Consider the following 21,296-nt stretch of genomic DNA (forward strand, 5'->3'; position numbering starts at 1 on the left):
CAAAACTTTTTTTCTAAAAAAGAAATACATTGCTATACAGGTGGATAAATAATTTTATGACTTCAATTTGAGCCCGATCAACTTTCCCAGAGGAGGAGGGGGCAGGCCTGAAATTTTTCTATTAGAGAAGGTATATTTTTTTCTAAGTTTCACAATATTTAACAATCGTGCTATATTTTAGGTCTTCCGGGAAGGAAGGGAGAAATTAAATCTGCCCCTTTCCTTTAGATATCATTAATATTTGCTCAATAAGCTCCAACATTAAACATAGAGTGGCTCGGGAGGGAATGATAAGATAGAACCCTCATATAAACTTAAGTAAACTCACCGATTCTCTGTGTTCATAATAATGAGGTAGATGCTTTATATATAATGTGTCATACATTATGGTGCCTCACATATAATAGCCCAAGGTACGCCATAAACACATACCAATACATACCATGAGTTAGTACAGAGTCAACACCTGTGAAACGAAGCTAATCTAATTTCAGTATCCTAATCTTATTTTATAAAGGCAATTTCGTCGAATTTTATTTTAAATTATTTAACTCTAACTTATTTTTATCAGGGCAATAATTAGACTGGCTTTAAACCTTATATTACGTTCATTTTAATGGATAATAGCACTTAGATCACTTCCCCTTTTTTCCCCTTCACTTTATCTTCATTTAGTCATTTTGTTTAATTTTCATTTCTTTTTTTTCATTCATTTATTAGAATAAAAGTATGCACAAGACATAACTTGAGAAAGCGTAGCTTGTGAGGACCTAAAAAGAAAACAGAAGAAAAAGGGGAGAATAGTGCAAGGAAATAAAAAACCAATTACAGATAAAAAACAGAACACCATCAAGGGAGCACAAAAAACAGGACATAAAGCCTAAATTATATGTAATTGCAAGATGGAGATAAAAGTTATGAGAAAACATATAAAAATAAACAAGGTAATACATCACAGAAGTATAAGAAAAAATTGTGAAAATGCTACTTTCTCCCTCCACAAAGCTTAATGCCCTACTTGGGAGGAATAGGGATAAACTATTAATGCTTTTAATTTATTGTTACCATCTGTACATAACAAAAACGCAATAAGAAGAGTATAAAGAAGAATGAAAGATATTAGCCTCCTTGGAAGAGTATTACTGATGCTGAACCACTTCAGCTAATCATCGCAAGGCACATAATTTTTGCAGGAAAATCAACGTTGTTTCGTCTCTGAGCTTCCATAAGCAGCTATGTACCTTACTGAGTCAAACAAGGACGTGCAAGAAGTTGATAGATCTTTCATTTTTTTTTCTAGGTTTTATATCCGCTCATTTGAAATAATATTTGTAACATAGCATCTTTCAGATTACCGGAGCAAGGCAAGACCACATCATTATTACTGCTACTAATTGATTGTAACGAATAGCCACTTGATGAAGGCTCCTTGGCGTAGAGCTATGATAGTAGCGAACGTACGTGGCCTGGGGACTTACACACCCTTACCCTTTCTGAAACGTCAGGATTTGTACCTATAACTGTCTGTGTTACCTGTATAATTTAGCTATTATTTTTTAAAAACACCTTCCCAGAACAAGGTGTCTGACAAATTTCAAAACACATCCCTAAGTACGTGGCTGACACCACCTATATTTTGGAGTGATTCAACTTAAATGTTGAATCGACTTGTTTGCCGGAAAATTCTCCAGCTTCTGACTTTAAAAAAAAAGATTATTGGGAAATTAAAAATTAGACCTGCCAGCTTTTGCGGAAATCAAACACCATTTGTGAAATATCCACTCAGTTTGTTTTGATTTAGGACAATTTTACTGCGATCTTGCCTAAAGCAAGTTGGAGACAGAGCGTTTGCAAACATAGCAGTTTCAAACATAGCAATGGCACTGTCAACCAAAGGGTGTTGGAGACAGGGCGTTCACACAATTGAATGAATGAGGGTCGGAAATAGAGTGAAGGAAACTTCTAAATTTATGAAAAAGGTTGGGGATGGTTTGATTTATCAAGCTGAAGATTTTAAAACTCCTACATTTGTTCTAGCTCCAATCTTCAGCGCATCCAGAACTTCAGTCTAGGGAAAGAGGAAAAGGAGACGAAAGGAAAAAAGAATATGGTAATGGTTCTTATAGTCCTTACTGGTGCTGCTGATCTCCGTTGCATGGCCCTTCAGCCAGAAAGTGCAAGGGGGGGGGGGACATCTTGTTCTTTCACGCACCCAAGATACCCATTAAAAACTGGGTCTACTGGCTGAGCTTATAGAGTTATGCCACTGACTCCCGTTCCAAACAAAATAAACAACGACATCAGGACTTGAACCCTTGTCCTCACACAGAAAGGAGCTAAATAACCAGCGACCAAACCAAATAACCAGTGACCAGCAAAATAAAAAAAAAATACTTGGTTTACTGCAATATTTAGGATTCTTTGTGTCGTGAGAAAGGGTATGTCCAAGACTTTAGATCCTGGGAGGGAGCTTTAGGGGGGGAGTATTCTTTTTCAGGGAAGGAGTTTTATAAAAAAAACACATTAAAACCCATAAAAAATTGTTTATATGTATTTTTTTACTTTTCTAGGGGCCAGATAGAAATTTGATTCAAACCCCGGCACCCTCCCCTGGATACAGGCTTGAACACAAGTATCCTGAGGTTAAGATTTTGTCCCTTAAGCATGTCCCTGTCTCTCGTTCTTGTTTTCATTTTTGTACACTTCTTGCTAATCAGCACAATTCCAAAATCTACTTTTAAGGGCAACACCCCCCTCCCCATCCGTTACAAGGTCCGTTCTTCAATTTATGTCATCTTTTTCCGGCCAAAACAGTTGAAAATATTTTTCTAACCTGACTGTTCCCATTGGCTTGAAGAATGGGTTCGACTCCTTGGAGTATAATTTGGGCTCCCAGAAACTTGTTGAGCAACGATCTAGCTTGTTCGTCGGTTTGAGGACCATTGCCATCAGAAACTAAAAAATACAGATAAATAATTGAGTAATTCAGAAGCCTTTTTGATCTGTTTTTCTTTTTTTTTCTTTTTTTTAGCGGATTGATTTTGAGGCATAACACAGAAACATTTTCCAAAAATAACGACTAGTACCAAAAAAGTAAAAAAACTGGACACTTAATAAAACATATTCTCTTTTAGACGACAATTTTCGCAGTTTCATTGCAAAATGAGCTGCAAAAATAAAAAAGGCGCTATGTTACAGTCAAAAATAAAATAAAAATCCAAAAACGAATAACTAGAAAAATACATTTCAAGTCTAGAATATTATTAACAACTAGTTATTTGTGCAAATAACTAATTTCCTAGATGTCAAAAAACAGTCACAGTACCAAAATTTCGTTGTCTACATTTTACAATGAGACATATTTTGTAGAAACAAAAATGAAAATTGTTAGCACTTTAAGAACAAGATAAAATACGGGAAAACGTATTGAACAAATGAAAAGGCTGGGCTAAATCTAATGTAAAATAATGTGCTAATTACCAGAAACTATAATATAACTTTGACTTCAAATAAATATAGTTTGAATTCCCAACAAATGAGATTCAAGATGCATACGTGCAAATAAATTATTTCCTAGATGTTGAAGATAGGCAAAAACAACTACGGTACCAAAATTTCGCTGTCTACATTTTGAAATGAAACATATTTTGTAAAAAAAAAGAAGAAATTTTTAGCACTTTGAGAGCAAGATAAAATACGGAAAACGAATTGAACAAATGAAAAGGCCGGGCTAAATCTAGTGTAAAATAATGTGCCAACTACCTGCAACTATAATATGACTTTGACTTCAAATAAATATAGTTTGAAGTCCAAACAACTGAGATTCAAGAGACATACGTGGAAATAAGTTATTTCCTAGATGTTGAAGATAAGGCAAAAACAATTACGGTACCAAAATTTTGTTGTCTACATTTTGAAATGAAACATATTTTGTAAAAAAAAAAAAAAATCAAGTTTTGATTTTTCCGATTCAAAACATTTTTTTCTTTTTTTAATGCAAAATAATGTATTGTAAATTCTTATATCAACCAGAGAAGAAAAATTCAGAAAAAATGTTTCTCTTTGTCTCATCTTGCTGGTGGAACAAAAAACTTCAGTATGTTTTTGAGAATAAAAATGCATTAGGCGGCATTCATACTATGTACTTAATTTAATCTGATTGTCCAGAAATTCCATTTTGTTGCTGCTCTATTGACTTTTTAACAACGTAATGTAAACCTAAGCGACGCCAAATGCCTACTGGACAAAACTTGCTCCCTACGATTACATAACGTGGCTCATAATTTGAAGTCATGCTCGTGTGAAGGGTTCTAGAGCATAAAGTGAAAGAGCCATCACCATTTCTTGGAAAAAAAATTTCCCCCCAAATTTTGTTCACACATTTTTGCCTTTGTTGGGTGGCTCTGGTAGAGGTCTTGCCGATAATATCTACTTCAGAATAATTAGAAATTAGATGGCTGTACTGTTTATATGGAAGTTTTAAAATCTCGTGAGGCTATGCTTTTTTAAAACGTATGCCTCTTGAATCTCATTTGTTTGGAATTCAAACTATATTCATTTGAAGTCAAAAGCCATATTATAGTGGGAGGTAGTTAGCACATTATTTTACATTAGATTTAGCCCGGCCTTTCCATTTGTTCAATTTGTTTTCCCGTATTTTATCTTGTTCTCAAAGTGCTAAAAATTTCTTTTTTTTAACAAAATATTTTTCATTTCAAAATGTAGACAACAAAATTTTGGTACCGTAATTGTTTTTGCCTTATCTTCAACATCTAGGAAATAACTTATTTGCACATATGCCTCTTGAATCTCATCTGTCTGGACTTCAAACTATATTTATTTGAAGTCAAAGTCATATTATAGTCGCAGGTAGTTAGCACATTATTTTACATTAGATTTAGCCCGGCCTTTTCATTTGTTCAATTCGTTTTTCCGTATTTTATCTTGTTCACAAAGTGCTAAAAATTTCTTCTTTTTTTTACAAAATATGTTTCATTTCAAAATGTAGACAACAAAATTTTGGTACCGTAATTGTTTTGCCTTATCTTCAAATCTAGGAAATAATTTATTTGCACGTATGCCTCTTGAATCTCATTTTTTTGGACTTCAAACTATATTTATTTGAAGTCAAAGTCATATTATAGTTGCAGGTAGTTAACCTTCCGAAAAACTTGATGAAATTCAGACTCTTGGAAATTTACTCCTTTTCTTTTTTCTGTCATACTGTCATTCTCTTTTCTTCTTTTTTATTTCTATTAGTATATTTTTATTATATCCATGTTTCCACATTATTTTTTGTGGCTTCTTCATTTTTTTTTTTTTTTTTTTGCAAATACATACAGATAAATGTTTATTCTGATTCCAAATATATAAAATTCATTAAGTTTTACAGCACTCATTGAAAGCTACGAACTTGAGAAAATTACCTGATTTTCGAAAAAGAGGGAGAATACCCCAACAATCTTAATGAAAATCACAATATCAAATTAACTATATCAGACAGACCTACTATAGAGGCTTCGAGCTTTTTACACAGGAGGAGGAGGGTTCCTATCATGATTTGAAAAACGACTAAAAACCAAATTTAGCAGAAAAGAAGTTTTTTCAGCTCACAGCAAGTAGCAACATTAAAACTTTGAACGAACAGAAATTATTCCATATATGAGGGGGGCTGTCCCTCTCAACCCTTGCTCTATAGGGACAGCCTCAGGCTGTCCCTTCCTCCACCCTGGCTAAATTTTGCCTTTTTGCTCTCCCTCCCTCTACCCTTGCTCTCTAGGGACATCCTCAGGCTATCCCATCCTCCAACCTAGCTAAAATTTTCCTTTTTGTCACAATTCTTTAAGAAAGACTGCTCAAACACAAGCGCCATTGAAATTAAATAAGAAGTATTCTTAAAGAACTCTTTAAGAAGTTTTAGCGCAAAGAACAAGGTTGAAGAAGAGGCAGCATACCTTACACACGGAATAATTGTAGTTATTTCTAAGTTTTAATGTTGTTCCTTGCTTTCAGTTGAAAAAAGTTTTTTTTTTAATCTAATTTATGACAAGATCCTTTACCCAATAATTTTGTGAAATTTAGACTATTGGAAATTCAATTATTTTTCTTTTCTATTATACTTTAATACTTTTTGCAAACGTAATCATGCCAGCCAGCCTGTAGCATCTATTGTGTTTGTGTGTAAGGCCTTTTTCTCCCACAGATTCATCCCCCTAGATTTCTAAATCTACCTTTTCTTTTATGAAAACATAACTTTTTTGGTATTTTCATTGAACAGAATAAAAAAAGCCCCCTCCCTTAATGTCGAAAATAAATTGTGACCCTCCCCCCAACATTTTCATGAATTGTCACGACTGCATCCAACAAAATGACTTTTCCTGAAAACATCCTTTTCCTAATAACTCCACGAAATTTAGACTGTTGGAATTTCAACAATTTCTTTTTGTCTGTCACACTTTTTCTTTTTTCTTTTTATTCGTATTTTTTATATCCGTATTTTCACATTATTTTTTTCATAGCATACATAAGAAAACAAACACAATCATGCTAGCCAGCAAAGAGCTACACTTCATGCCAAGATCCCTTTCAAAATGATATTTTAAAAACACAGAAATTTCTAGCATAAATTAATCAGAACGAAACATTTATCTTCTTTGTTTGGGCCAATTAATTAAATAAACATTTAGTGATGTTGTCCCACGTTAAATAAACGAAAAGGTAAGAACATGATATCATTTTGACCTGTTGGCAACTGCAGACAAAAAGGCTCGCTTTTTTCAATTGAGCCAAGAATGTTACTAGCTAGACACCTTTCTAGTAAAAATAATTTTTTTTTTTTTTAATTAGCGTAAATATCTGAACAAGGCCGTATCTAGGGGGGGTTGGGAGTTTGATCACCCCCTCGAGATTTTGTCCGACTCGTAAATACGTAACAAAAATGTATCTGAGCTTATTTTTGATGCGTATTTTTTATATTTTTTTGTTGTAACCTTCCCGTGAAAATAACACCCCCAACAAAACCCTGGTAACGGCCTTGTATCTCACTTTAACTAATACATTAGCTTTAATAAATTTGCTTATCATGTTACCCAATCAGCATCATTCTTAAATGATCATTTCAAATTAAGTTACGCCAATTTTTTGTGTATTTACATGTCCCACGCCATGAAGTATGTCACATTTAATAGGTAGGAGAGAGCGGCGATTGGTCTTCCTAGCAAAAAATTTGCAATGAGGGGAAGAGGTGCTTTTTAAAAGTTTTTTTTTTTAAGACAACGGAGGGGGAGGACTTCCTCGGATTATTTGAAAAACGCTCAGAAATTCAATTAAAAAAACACTGTTTTTTCTACTCAAACTAAGGAGCAACATTAATACTTGAAACGAACAGAAATTATTCCGTATCTGAGGGAGCTGCCCCCTCCTCAATACCCCACTCTTTACGATAAAGTTTAACCTTTTGTTTCAATCCTTTAAGAACTAAATAAAAAAAAACAAGTTTTCTTTAACTGAAAGTTAGGAGTGACATTAAGACTTAAACCGAACAGAAATTACTCCGTATATAAAAGGGGCTGTTCCCTCCTGAACGCCCCGCTCTTTGCGCTAAAGTTTGATTCTTTCTCTCAACTCTACTTTTTAAAACAGTAAAAAAAAACTTTAGCGTAAAGAGCGGGGCATTGAGGACGGAACAGTCCCTTTCATATACGGAGTAATTTCTGTTCGTGTTAAGTTTTTATGTCGCTCCTTACTTTCAGTTAGAAAAAAACTTGTTTTTTTCTATTTAATTTCCGAACGTTTTTGAATTAATGCATGTTTCGATTTTGGCTCTCCGCACATGAATAATTAAAACAAAATTTGAATATTCATTTATTTTTTTGCTAAATGGCTTTCTCATAGTTTTAATCGGACGATTTACAGAAAAAAGGAACGCGCGAGTAGGCCTAGTTACCCTCCAGTTTTTTGGTTATTTAAAAAGGCAACTAGAACTTATAATTTTTTACGAACGTTATTACTAGTAAAAATATACGTAACTTACAAATTAACTTAGATAACGAACTTCTATATTCGTATGTTTTTATTACGTATGTCAGGGGATTCACCCCCTCGTCAATACCTCTCTCTTTACATTAAAGCTTAAATTATGTTCCAATTCCTTAAGAATGACCCCTGAATCACAAAGGCCGTAGAATAAATAGTTGAAATTAATAAAATTACTTTAGCGTAAAGAGCGAGTTATTAGGAGGAGGTGAATCCCTCATATGCGTAATAATTTCTGTTCGTTTTAAGTTTTAATGCGGCTCCTTACTTTCAGTTGAAAAAAACTTTTTCATATTTATTTTTTCATTGTTTTTTTTCAAAAAATGCTAAAAAATCCTGCGCCCCCTTAATGGACATTTTTTCCAGAACGAGTTCCTCCACGGAATGTTCTCCCCACATAAACCCCTCCCCCCAACCAAAAAAATCCCACTGAAAGCGTCTGTGCACTTCCCAATAACCATTACTATATGTGAACACTGGTCAAAGTTTATAACTTGCAGCCCCTCCCACGGGGACTGTGGGGGAGTAAGTCGTCCCCAAAGACACAGCTATAAGGTTTTTCGACTATGCTGAATAAAATGGCTATCGCAGAATTTGGGTCCGGTGACTTTGGGAAAAAATGAGCGTGGGAGGGGGCCTAGGTGCCTTCCAGCTTTTTTGGTCACTTAAAAGGGCAATAGAGCTTTTAATTTCCGTTAGAATGAGCTCTCTCGCGACATTCTAGGACCATTGGGTCGATACGACCGCCCCTGAGGAAAAATAAACAAGAGCTAAGAGCTCATATGGCACTTGTCACAAGGTTGGAAGAGCCAAGAGCCAAGAGCTCACATGGTATGAGCTCTAGCAAAATTCTAAGAATCAATAGATTGCTTTAAAAGGATAATCAGAGGCTTAATGCCGGTCGGGATTTAACATAAGAGCTCTGAGTCACGAGGTCCTTCTAAATATCAAAATTCATTAAGATCCGATCACCCACTCGCAAGTTAAAAATACCTCAATTTTTCTAATTTTTCCTCTCCCTTTAGCCCCCCCCCCAGATGTTCGAATCCGGGAAAACGACTTTATCAAGTCAATTTGTACAGCTCCCTGACACGCCTACCAATTTTCATCGTGCTAGCACGTCCAGAAGTATCAAACTCGCCAAAGCACTGAACCCCACCATCTAACTCCCCCAAAGAGAGCGGATCCACTCCGGTTACGTCAGTCACGTATCTACGACATTTATAAGCATTTTCCAAGATTTCTGGTCTCCCCCTCCAGTTCCCCTCAAGGTCAACAGATCTGGTCGGGATTTGAAATAAGAGCTCTGAGACATGAGTTCCTTCTAAATATCAAATTTCATTAAGATCCGGTCACCCGTTCTTAAGTTACAAATACCTCAATTTTTCTAACTTTTTCAAATTAAAAACCCCCAGCTCCCCCAAAGAGAACGGATCCGTACCAATTATGTCAATCTCGTATCTATAACTTGTGCTTATTCTGCCCATCAAGTTTCATCCCGATATCTCCACTCTAAGCGTTTTCCAAGATTTCCGGTTTCCAAGATTCCTGTTTCCCCCCTCCAACCCTCTATGTCCTCGGATACGATTCGAATTGAAAATGGAGCATCTGAGACATAAGATTCTTCTATATATCAAGTTTCATTGAGATCCGATCACCCATTCGTAAGATATCTCGATTTCACGTTTTCCAAAAATTCCCCCTCCAACTCCCTTCATTATCATGGATCTGGTCGGGATTTAAAATTAGAGTTTTAAAGCACAAGACTATTCTAGATATCAAATTTCATTAAGATCTGATCACCCGTTCCTAAGTTACAAATACCTAATTTTTTCTAATTTTTCCGAATTACTCCCCCCCCCCCCCCAACTCCACCAAAGAGAGCGGATCCGGCCCGGTTATGTCAGTCACCTATCTTGGACTTGTGCTTATTCTTTTCACCAAGTTTCGTCCTGATCTCCCCGCTTTAAGCCTTTTCCAAGATCCCCCCCCCCCTAATGACACTGGACCCGGGCGGGATAAAAAATAAGAGATCTAAGTTCTAAATATGATCTTTCATAAATATATGATCACTCTTTCGCAAGTTAAAAATAACTCATTTTTTCTAATTTTTAAAATTAACCTCCCCCAACCCCCCAAAGAGAGCAGATTCGTTCCGGTTATGTCAACACCGTATCTAGGACTTGTGCTTATTTTTCCCACCAAGTTTCATCCTGATCCCTCCACTCTAAGCATTTTCCAAGAGTTTAGGTCCCACCCCAACATCCCCTTCACCGGATAAGGTTGAAATTTAATATAAGAGCACTGAGACATGATATCCTTCGAAACATCAAATTTCATTAAAATCCGATTACTCCTTCGTAAGTTAAAAATACCTCATTTTTCTAATTTTTCAGTTTTTCTAATTTCTAATTTTCTAAAAGTTTCATCGTCCTAGCTTGCCTGGAAGTGCCTGAAGTAACAAAACCGGGACAGACAGACAGACCGACAGAATTTGCGATCGCTATATGTCACTTGGTTAATACCAAGTGCCATAAAAACAAAAAAACAAATAAAAACGCATCCGTGATCTGTCTTGTGGCAAAAAATACAAAATTTCACAATTTTGTAGATACGAGATTGAAACTTCTACTGTAGGGTTCTCTGATACGCTGAATCTGGTGGTGTGGTTTTGTTAAGATTCTATGACTTTTAGGGGGTGTTTCATCCTATTTTCTAAAATAAGGCAAATTTTCACAGGCTCGTAACTTTTGATGGGTAAATCTGATAAAATTTATATATTTAAAATCAGCATTAAAATTCGATTCTTTGATGCAACTATTGTTATAAAAATTCTGTTTTTTAGAGTTTCTGTTACTATTGAGCCGGGTCGCTCCTTACTACATTTCGTTCCCACGAACTGTTTGATGACTCTTGAAACACAAGGGCAATGTCATTAGAATACCTTTAATTAGAACCTTGTTAAACCCTTTAATTAAAACTTTTAATTAGAATCTCTTTGTAATTAGAACCTTTTTTAAAAGCACATAAATAAAACTTTGACAGTTTTGACAATTGAAATTACATTTATTTTCTGTAATATTTTCATACTTTTTAAATCAATTATTGTTAGGCTTTAAGACTTTTTTTTTTGCATACGAAAGAAAGAAAGAAAAACATGCCAAGAAACAAAAACTTACTTTTCTTGATAAGATCCTTTTCAAAATGACTTTTCAAAAGCTCAGATGGCATTTCTAGCAAGAAATTAAGAGGACAATCGTTTATCTCATTTGTGTCGGCCGATTAATTAAACAGACGTTTGAAGATCTTTTTCTAAGTTTAAAAGAAAGAATCAAAAAAGAATAAGATTTTGTTTTAAATTGCCGGCAACTTCAGACAAAGGGTTTTGTTTTTTTTTCAACTGAGCCAAGAATGCTACTAGCTAGACACCTTTTTAGTAAGAATAAAAAAAATTTTCTTCGGGGTAATCATTTCACTTTAGTTAATAAATTAGCTTTTATAAATTATTGTATTAATTTATATTACTCAATTATAATAATTTAATAAATAATAATAATTTATAATAATTTATATTACTCAACCAGTTGTCACTAAAATAAATATAAAAAAGAAAATCATTTGTATATGATCATGTTAAGTTGAATTCTGCCTATTTGTGTATTTGATATTTTCGCCTATCTCATTACTTATTCTCATGTCTTTACAAAGGTTTCTGAAGAGCAGAGGTGCATTTTTAAACAAAACTTTTTTGCTAAACAAATGTTACAATTTTCTCAATGTCCTTCCATGATAAATATTAAGAATATCAAACAGTGGCACATCGGTAACATCCGACAATTCCACAGAACTCGGGTCAGTTTCAATAGATTTACTTTTTTTAGTTGATCAAGCCAATAATACAACCAAATAGACCCCTTTTAGCCAAAAAATACGAATTTGTTTTTTTCCTGGGGGTAAATTCAGATCAAGGAGATATAAATATGTATACGATTATATATATATCTATATATATAAAAATAAGTTGTCTGTCTGTGGATGTGTGGATGGATGTGTGGATGGATGTGTCAGGTGACGTCACCTGAAAAAACTGGATTAGGTGACGTCAAAACTGAAAAAACTAAAAAAAGGCAAAAACTACAAAAAAAAACTAAAAACTAATAAAAAAAATAAAAAAGCTAAAAAACTAAAAAAACTATAAAGGTAAAAACCAATAAAAAACTAAAAAAAAAACTGAAAAAACTAAAAAAAGGCAAAAACTACAAAAAAAACTAAAAACTAATAAAAAAAGTAAAAAAGCTAAAAAACTAAAAAAACTAAAAAAACTAAAAAAAGGTAAAAAAATAAAAAAAATAAAAAATAAAAAAAAACTAAAAAAAAGGAAAAAACTGAAAAATAAGCTAAAATAAAGGTAAAAACCAATAAAAAACTAAAAAAAAAAAAGGAAAAAACTAATAATCTATATATATAAAAATAAGTTGTCTGTCTGTGGATGTGTGGATGGATGTGTGGATGGATGTGTCAGGTGACGTCACCTGAAAAAACTGGATTAGGTGACGTCAAAACTGAAAAAACTAAAAAAAGGCAAAAACTACAAAAAAAAACTAAAAACTAATAAAAAAAATAAAAAAGCTAAAAAACTAAAAAAACTATAAAGGTAAAAACCAATAAAAAACTAAAAAAAAAAACTGAAAAAACTAAAAAAAGGCAAAAACTACAAAAAAAAAACTAAAAACTAATAAAAAAAGTAAAAAAGCTAAAAAACTAAAAAAACTAAAAAAACTAAAAAAAGGTAAAAAAATAAAAAAAATAAAAAATAAAAAAAAACTAAAAAAAAGGAAAAAACTGAAAAATAAGCTAAAATAAAGGTAAAAACCAATAAAAAACTAAAAAAAAAAAGGAAAAAACTAATAAATGACGACACTCAAAGAGAAAGCGACCAGGACAAAAGGAATGTTCGATTAGCAATCAACAAAGCACCGGGACACAGGGAGTATAAATGACGACCAGGACATAAGTAAAAAAAAAAAAACTATCTATATATATAAAAATAAGTTGTCTGTGGATCTGTGGATCGTGGATCAGGTGACGTCACCTGAAAAAACTGGATCAGGTGACGTCAAAACTGAAAAAACTAAAAAAAGGCAAAAACTACAAAAAAAACTAAAAACTAATAAAAAAAATAAAAAAGCTAAAAAACTAAAAAAACTAAAAAAAGGCAAAAACTACAAAAAAAACTAAAAACTAATAAAAAAGCTAAAAAACTAAAAAAACTAAAAAAAAGGCAAAAACTACAAAAAAACTAAAAACTAATAAAAAAAATAAAAAAGCTAAAAAACTAAAAAAACTAAAAAAAGGTAAAAAACTAAAAAATAAATAACGACCGGGACACAGGGACACAACTACAACGGGGACACCGGGGGAAACAGGGGGATATAAATGACGACCGGGACAAAAAAACTAAAAAGAAATAAAAACTAAAAACTAATAAAAAAAACTAAAAAATCTAAAAATCTAAATAAGCTAAAAAAGAAAAAAAAGGAAAAAAATAAAGGAGAAAAACAAAACTAAAAAACGAATGTATATACAGACCGGGACACCGGGATACAAATGATGACCGGGACCCGGGACACAGGGAATATAAATGACGACCGGGACACAGGGACACAACTACAACGGGGACACCGGGGGAAACAGGGGGATAACCTGACAATCTATTTATATGCAAAGACAATGGGACAGCAAAGAATGTTGTATATTCGCAAGTTTATATAACATAGGGACACAACTACAATGGCGCGTAACTATTATGGCGCGTAACGACTTACGCGCGCGGGGGGGGCTTGGGGGGGGCGCGAAGCGCCCCCACCAACTAGGTGTTGGGGTGGCGCGAAGCGCCACCCCAACAGCTAGTATATATATATATATATATATATATATATATATATATATATATATATATATATATATATATTTATATATATATATAATAGGCAACAAAAGAGACAATGAGCTCTAAAAATAATGATAGATTCGTCAAACGCAAAAAATAGGATACAACAAAAGGCCTTAATATACTACTGCTCTTATTAACAACTCACTGCAGCAAAAAGTCCCTTGAAGCCAGCACAGCTGCGCTCCTGTTCAGCCACAATATATTCATAGTTTCACTGTTTACCCCTTCCACGATGTTTCTGTTAAGTCGTTCTTTGTGACCTCTTTTCTCACCCTATTCATGTACAACCAGCATTTTTGTTTGACCATAGACGGCTGGCTGACAAAGACTATTTTAGCATTATGTCGTCCATCATCGACAGAATGCGTCCTAGCCATGTCAACTTTTCTCTTATTATAACCCTAGAAAGCAGGATAGAGCCATATTTTATGTATAGCTTACTATTTGAAATACGGTCGGTCATAGGAGTACCCAAAGAATCTGTAGACAATTCCTCTGGAAAACATTTAGCAAATCCTCCTCTTCCTTTTGAAGAGTCCATGTGGCAGAACCATGCTTAACCACTCTCATTACCGTAAATATCCAATTTTCTAATCTTGACTCTTAGATTTACCTTCCAATTCTTTCAAACTTTTCTCAACTGTGGAAAAATAAACTGGAATTTGGCTCCAATACTTACTATTTTCACAGCATCGACCATCTTTAATAATAATGCTACCCAGGTAAGTTAAATTATTCACATGATCGATCTTTAGATTACCCAACATGACTTCTTCACCCTCGTCTAAGCAACTAAGCCTTTTAATATTTATTTTTACACCTATTCTTAGACCCTGAACTCTCAACAAAATTCATTCAGAAATTCATTTATTTCGCTAAAATTTATCTATATATTCAAATCACCTAGGCTTACATAATTTAATTCTAAAAGATTTTCACCTTCCCATCTCATTCCATGCTCTCCCATAGCGTTTGCCGTGTTCCTAATAAGACACAGTAATAAGACACAGGCTTATTAAAATAATCCATATAAACAGGGATAGGACACAGCCCTGCTTAACTCATGATACGACACCCAACCAGCTACTAACCTCACTTCTTACCTTTACCACAGCAACATTGCTCTCGTATATAGCTCTAGTCACTTTAATGTACTTATCTGGTATCCAAAGAACTGTAAGTAAGGAGCGATGCTGCTCAATAGTAACCAAAACTCTAAGAAACATAGTATTGATAACAAAAGATACATCAAAATAATCGAATTTTGATGCTTATTCAAAATATAAAAAATCAAGTTTAATGACACCCATCAACAGTTACGAGCCTGGAAAAATTTGCTCAGTTTTCGAAAAAGAAGGAAGCACTCCTGAAACACTAAGAGATCTTATTGAAAATCACGCTATCAGATTCAGCATACCAGGGAATCTTACTATAGAGGTTTAAAGCTCCTATGTACAAAAATATCGAATTTCGTTTTTTTTTTGCCAGAAGAATGATCGCATATGCGTGTTTATTTGTTGTTGTTTTTTTTTCAGGGGTGATCGTATCGAACCATTGGCCCTAGAGGGTCGGAAGAGGGCTCATTTGATCGGAAATCAAAAGTTCTAGTGCCCTTTTTAAGCGACCAAAAATATTGGAGGGCAGCTAGCCCCTTCCCTGCCATGCCCCTTTTTCCCCAAAGTCACATCGTATCGAACCAGTGGCCCTAGAGAGTCGGATGAGGGCTCATTTGATCGGAAGTCAAAAGTTCTAGCGCCCTTTGTAAGTGACCAAAAATATTGGAGGGCAGCTAGCCCCCCTGCCATGCCCCTTTTTCCCCAAAGTTACCTGATCAAAATTTGAGATAACTATTTTGTTCAGCATAGTCCAAAAATCTAGTAACTATGTCTTTGAGGATGAGATGACCCCCCAGAGTCCCCGGGGAAGGGCTGCAAGCTATATACTTTGCCCATTGTTTGCTTATAGTATTAGTTATTGACAAGCATACAGATATTTTTTGGAGATTTTTCAGGTGGGGGAATACGTGGAAGAATCTTTCCATTGAGAAATTTTCGGGGGGGGGGGAAGGAATTTTCCAAGTGGGAGCCGAATTTCCTGGCATTATTTAAAAAATTATCAGAAATTAAATTAAATAAACAAGTTTTTTTGACTGAAAGTAAGGAGCAACATTAAAACTTACGACGCAGAGAAATTATTCCGTATATGAAAAGGGATGTCCCCTCCTCAGCACCCCATTTTTTACGCTAAAGTTTGACTCTATGCCACAATTCTACTTTTTAAAGTAATAAAAAACTTCAGCGTAAAGAGCGGGGTATTTATACCAGTTCTTTATACCGGCTTCCCAAGCCTTTAAAAAAAATTTAGTAGCCCCCTCCTCTCCTCCTAGCAAAAATTGGGAAAACTATATTTTTACATCCACTGATCTAGGCAATGCTAATAATTTTATAAGCATTATAACTAGATATTTATTTCTAAGAAATTTTGATTATAGAAAACTTCCAATTATCTGAGCCATTGCGTGGCATGCTAACCGTGAAAAAGTTATTTCTGTGGATAAACCAAAACAGGACAAACACAAAAAAAATCAATAGAAAAAGTACTTAATAGCATTCACTTACGTTATTTTCATTTATTATTATGATTATTAAAACAGTATTATAATTTATATCTTTGTTTTCTTCTTTGATTTCAAATTAGACAGATTACGTTATCGGGGTTTCATAACCCAATTAGGTCTAATACTAGATGTACATCAGTTGTACATCAGTTCCCCTGCTTCTTTCTTTTCTTCGCAAATTTCTAAGCAACCCCAAGTTTCAATTCTGATTCTTTCTTCTTTTATTTTTTTAATTGCAGCAATAAAGACAAATTAATATAGTTTTAGGCGTCAAAGTTAAATCTCAAAATCTCTCGTCATGTAGGAGGGAGGGGTCTTAAATTTCAACTCAACTATGTAAAGTTCAATTATTCAATGTTAAATTTTATGTTACTAGTCATAATGGTAAAAAGGTGGAAAAGTCATAATGGAATCAGCCAAAACCCCCTCCTCTCTATTTATACATAGCCACATGAACTGTGGGTCAATTTACCAGTGTTGCCAGCTCTCATTCTATCTAGGATATCGGAAACACCAGTGACTTTGGAACGATCTTCAAGAAAGGATTTTGGGGCCGAAGAGTCAAAATCTTTCATTGCAGGCGGCTTCTCTTCTCGGTTCAGTGATTCGGTGCTTCGCTTTTGTCGCCAGGGTGGCGAATCATCATAATTGGGGTCAGTATTCTCCTTTACAGATCGTCGCCATGATGGCGAATTCTCAGTGCGCAAAGAGCCGGCACGTCGCAGTGGACTGCCTATAAGATAAGAAAGCATTAGTATGTCATTTTGGTTTTACGCTTCTTTAATTTTCATTAGTAACATTGTTAGGTCTTCCATAACGAGTGCCGACAACACACTTGATGAGTCATTATAGTCCATTTTCTTTTAATTTCGAGGACTAAAATGGCTATTTTTGATCATTCAATGCATTAAAAGATCATTAGGGTAAAATGTCCTTAGAAAGAGGCGAAGAGTCATTCCTCCCTCTTCATACTCGCAAATATGGGTCCAGAGTTACCAAAATAATTCTTATAATTTCTCCATAAAAGCTGTTGAGGAAAACTTGTACCAAATTTGTGGAGATATTTGGGCCTAATTCCCCAAAAAATATTTCTTATCTCTAAATAGTTATATTTATCTAGATTACTTAATAAAATCACAAACATAGTTTAAGGAAACGACGTGAAAAGCTGAATAATAATAAAAGCTCCCTCACAGAGTCAGCCACTTCCCTTGAAATTGTTTTTTTTTTTTTTTTGCATCTTCTTTATTATTCCCCAAATGTGTTTGAGAAAAATCCTTGAGCAAAATTTTAGGATATTTGAGCCTAGTGGACCAATTAAAATTACATTTTACGTCCAAGCAATCCAAATGGACTCGTTTATATTCTAAAATCTCCCAGCTAATTTAAAGTACATACCAAGAATACCCAAATAAAAACACATCTACCGGTGGGCTCATTCAAATCTAGAAACTACGATTTTCCAAAAATTTTCTTTAGGTTATTTCAAAATACCAAATTTTAAAGGTATTTCTACATTTTAGTAAGTGTCGTCAAGTTGAACCGTGAAAATAAATAAGTAAACCTAATTGGTCAATTTTTAAAATCCTTTTAGTCTGTAAACATTTAAAAATTAGCATTATCTTGAAATTCAAAGACAATTATATCTTAAATGAAAGCTACGCATGCAGATGTTTGGTTTAATATCTTCTAAGCTTTTTTTCACATTTTCAACCTACTTTTCTTTTTAATTTGGCACGAGCTACTACCAAAAACTGCATGGGGGGGGGGGGGTATTTCCATTAGAAATTGAAATTCCAAATTTTACATATTTTTTAAGACATATATGGCTGTGCAAGCTTCAACAACTAATTCAAACAATCAGATTTAAATTTCATTGTCCTTGGTACCATAAGAAATTGTGCGAAAAGCTGCTCATCTTAACCTTCCTCAGAGGATGAACCCCTCCCCCCCCAACAAAAATCCTTTTTCGTTTGCTCAATCTGATGTGTTATTGCTCATTTTTGCTGTTAATGCTTTGAAAAGATTGCCAGAAGTATTCGGAAGTGTGTTTTTGTTGTCATCAACCTTTATATTTTTAAGTGGTCTTCACATTATGTACGTAATTTTTTATGCTGAGCGCTTAAGTTACGGTAAGTTAAATTTAGCTTTTTATACTCAAGTCCTTTACATTACGATAACATAAAAATGTATAAAATAATCGCAATCATCATTGGAAATCATCACAAGAAAACTATTCAAAAATGAAGATTGGAAATTCAAGCTCTTAGAGTGGTTTTAACCACCTCATCCCCACTCTCATCCCCCCCCCTCATTAAAAACTGTCCGACCAATAAAAAATTAACAAAAATACATGTAAATAAATTTTGATGCGCCTTTTAAAGTTTTTTTGCGCCCCCTCCGAAAAAATAGCCCTTTCTTCCAACAAAAAAATCTGGATACAGCCTTGAGGCTTTCTAAGAAAGTTAATTTACTTTCGAAGTGTATTAATTGCACATCTAGAGATTCCATTTTGTAGCTACTATATTGACTTTCCCATTGCTTAACACAAACTTGCGTAAAGTAAAATTCTATGAAGAGCTAGAGCTGTCTTGGGACTCCTAATAAAATTTAGTGAGTATATATTAGTTGTAATTGAGCGACTGGACATGAGGCCAGCGTTGCCAACATGATAAAATTGTACCGTTTTTCGCATAGTTTGTTCAAGTTTGAGCTTATCTATTATTTTCTTCTGTTTACTGGAAATTTTTAACATGCTCTTCAGATAGTAAAATTTAATCTCTTGCGGTACAATGTTAGTCGGAATCCTGGTACAATTTGCTTCAAAGCGTTGGTAACACTATATGAGACGCTGTTCAGGGCATCATTGTCGTTCTAGTATTCACCTATCGACTCTTGAACAAGGTTACCAGCTTTTTGGTCCATGAATGTGTCCCCTAAGCATCCAAAAATGTGTCATTTTAGCTAAAATGTGTCCATCTTGAAATCCCAAAACTAGATGTTATTTTTTTATCAGTTGTATTATTGACCAAAAAGACGCTTTGTCAACCTCTTTCAAAGCGGTCAGTTAACATCAAATATCATGAAAACGAAAAAAAATCATTATTGTGTCGTGGTACATAGGAATGTGTTCTTTCGACATAAAATGAGTCCAGTTGGCAACCCTGCTGGTGAAGGAAAGCAAGAAAAGGTGTATGCTCTTGATACCCTCAGGAAGGTTCAATGACTAGTGTTTCAGTTTAAGACGTTAAAAAGTTAAACCATTACTAGTTAAGCGGTTAAAAGTTGTCACGAAGTAAAGTTAGTGAAATATATATGAAATTAATGTTGGCAGATAAGAACGAAAAATTTGAAAAAAAAGAAGGCATCAAATAAAGGAAAGCAAGGGGGAAACGAGGAGTGAATGAGTTATAGAGGGAATTAAATGAAGAGGGGAAGATAAGGAGAACATGATATAAAGGCAAGAATAAATTTATCCAATGTCTGTTATAGGTCCAAATTTTCATAAGGCTCTTTGATCAAAATCTAGAGAGTAATTTATCTTACCTCTCCTAACTCCAAGCACCATTGCCGAATTCAAGAAAGCTGTCATAGGGGAGAAATAGAGCCTTTTTTGGAAGAAATTCATGGACAAATTTCTCCTATAAACCCCTAAAATTTTGAAATTTTGACATAACGACTTAAACATATTAAATAATTTATATCCAAAACTCTATACGAATCTATCAAAAACTAAGATATGTAGTTTTTCAAAAACTGGCTCTATTTGGGGGGAAAGAGCAAGATATTATCCAACATAACAAAACTATAGAAAAATATAAGAAAACTTGCCTTCGTCTGAGGAAGGAGAAAGGCCTTGATTTTGCTTGAAACTGGATGATCGAAATATCAGACCAGCTTTAGGATAAGTCTTCGTTGATTTGTTCGTTCCGTTATCTATAATGAAATATAAAGAATATAAAAGATTGTGTTGACTATTTTGATTATTTTCTTCTTAAAAAAAACTAATTTATACCATATCATATATATATATATATATATATATATATATATATATATATATATATATATATATATATATATATATACTTACTTATAACCCACTTAAAAAATTAAATATGGTGCAGTAAGGTGAAGAAAAAAAAAAGAAATAGGAATGACATTACAATGACTAAACAACCATTACAACGCAATTAGTAACCATATAAAATTAAACAACATCAAACAGCGAGATAAGGTGATGATGCGGGCCCAGCCGTGGCCAGCGTCAAGAGGCAAGTTTATGTTTTTAGTAATGCCAAACTGAGCGTTTATTTTTTTTATTCCGAAAAGAACACGGCAGATAAAGAAGATCAGAATAACAAGTAAAATCTAAATCAATATCGGAATAACAAATAAAAACTGAGTTAAGATCAGTTTCTCGAAGCAAAGGGTAAAGATGAAAAACAAAAAAATATGGCATGGTCACTCGCAAAATATAGAATAAACTTTTGCGAGACCACGCCTATTATAACGGTCACGGTTAGTGACAGTCTTATCAACAAGAGCTAAGAGCTCATACGGCACTTGTGACGAGGCAAGAAGAGCTAAGAGCCAAGAGATCATATGGTATGAGCTCTAACAAAATTCTATGAATCAAGAGATTCATTTAAAAAGGAAAATAAGAGGCTTAATGCAGGTCAGGATTTAAAA

General features: G+C 34.0%; 1 protein-coding gene across 10 annotated transcripts in view; it reads right to left on the reverse strand.

The window, feature by feature from the left end:
• Positions 1–21,296, reverse strand: part of LOC136036241 (uncharacterized) — a gene marked incomplete at its 5' end in the record, with an annotated part of 165,865 nt that overhangs the window by 92,045 nt on the left and 52,524 nt on the right. For all 10 annotated transcript variants that reach the window (XR_010619673.1, XR_010619672.1, XM_065718349.1 and 7 more), the window contains 3 exon segments: positions 2,834–2,955; positions 17,077–17,333; positions 20,432–20,540. Coding sequence is in view for 8 of the 10 variants with exons in the window: in XM_065718349.1 (XP_065574421.1) it covers positions 2,834–2,955; positions 17,077–17,333; positions 20,432–20,540 (488 nt within the window).

The sequence above is a fragment of the Artemia franciscana genome, chromosome 15 (assembly GCF_032884065.1).
Source record: "Artemia franciscana chromosome 15, ASM3288406v1, whole genome shotgun sequence".
Classification (NCBI taxonomy): Eukaryota; Metazoa; Arthropoda; class Branchiopoda; order Anostraca; family Artemiidae; genus Artemia; species Artemia franciscana.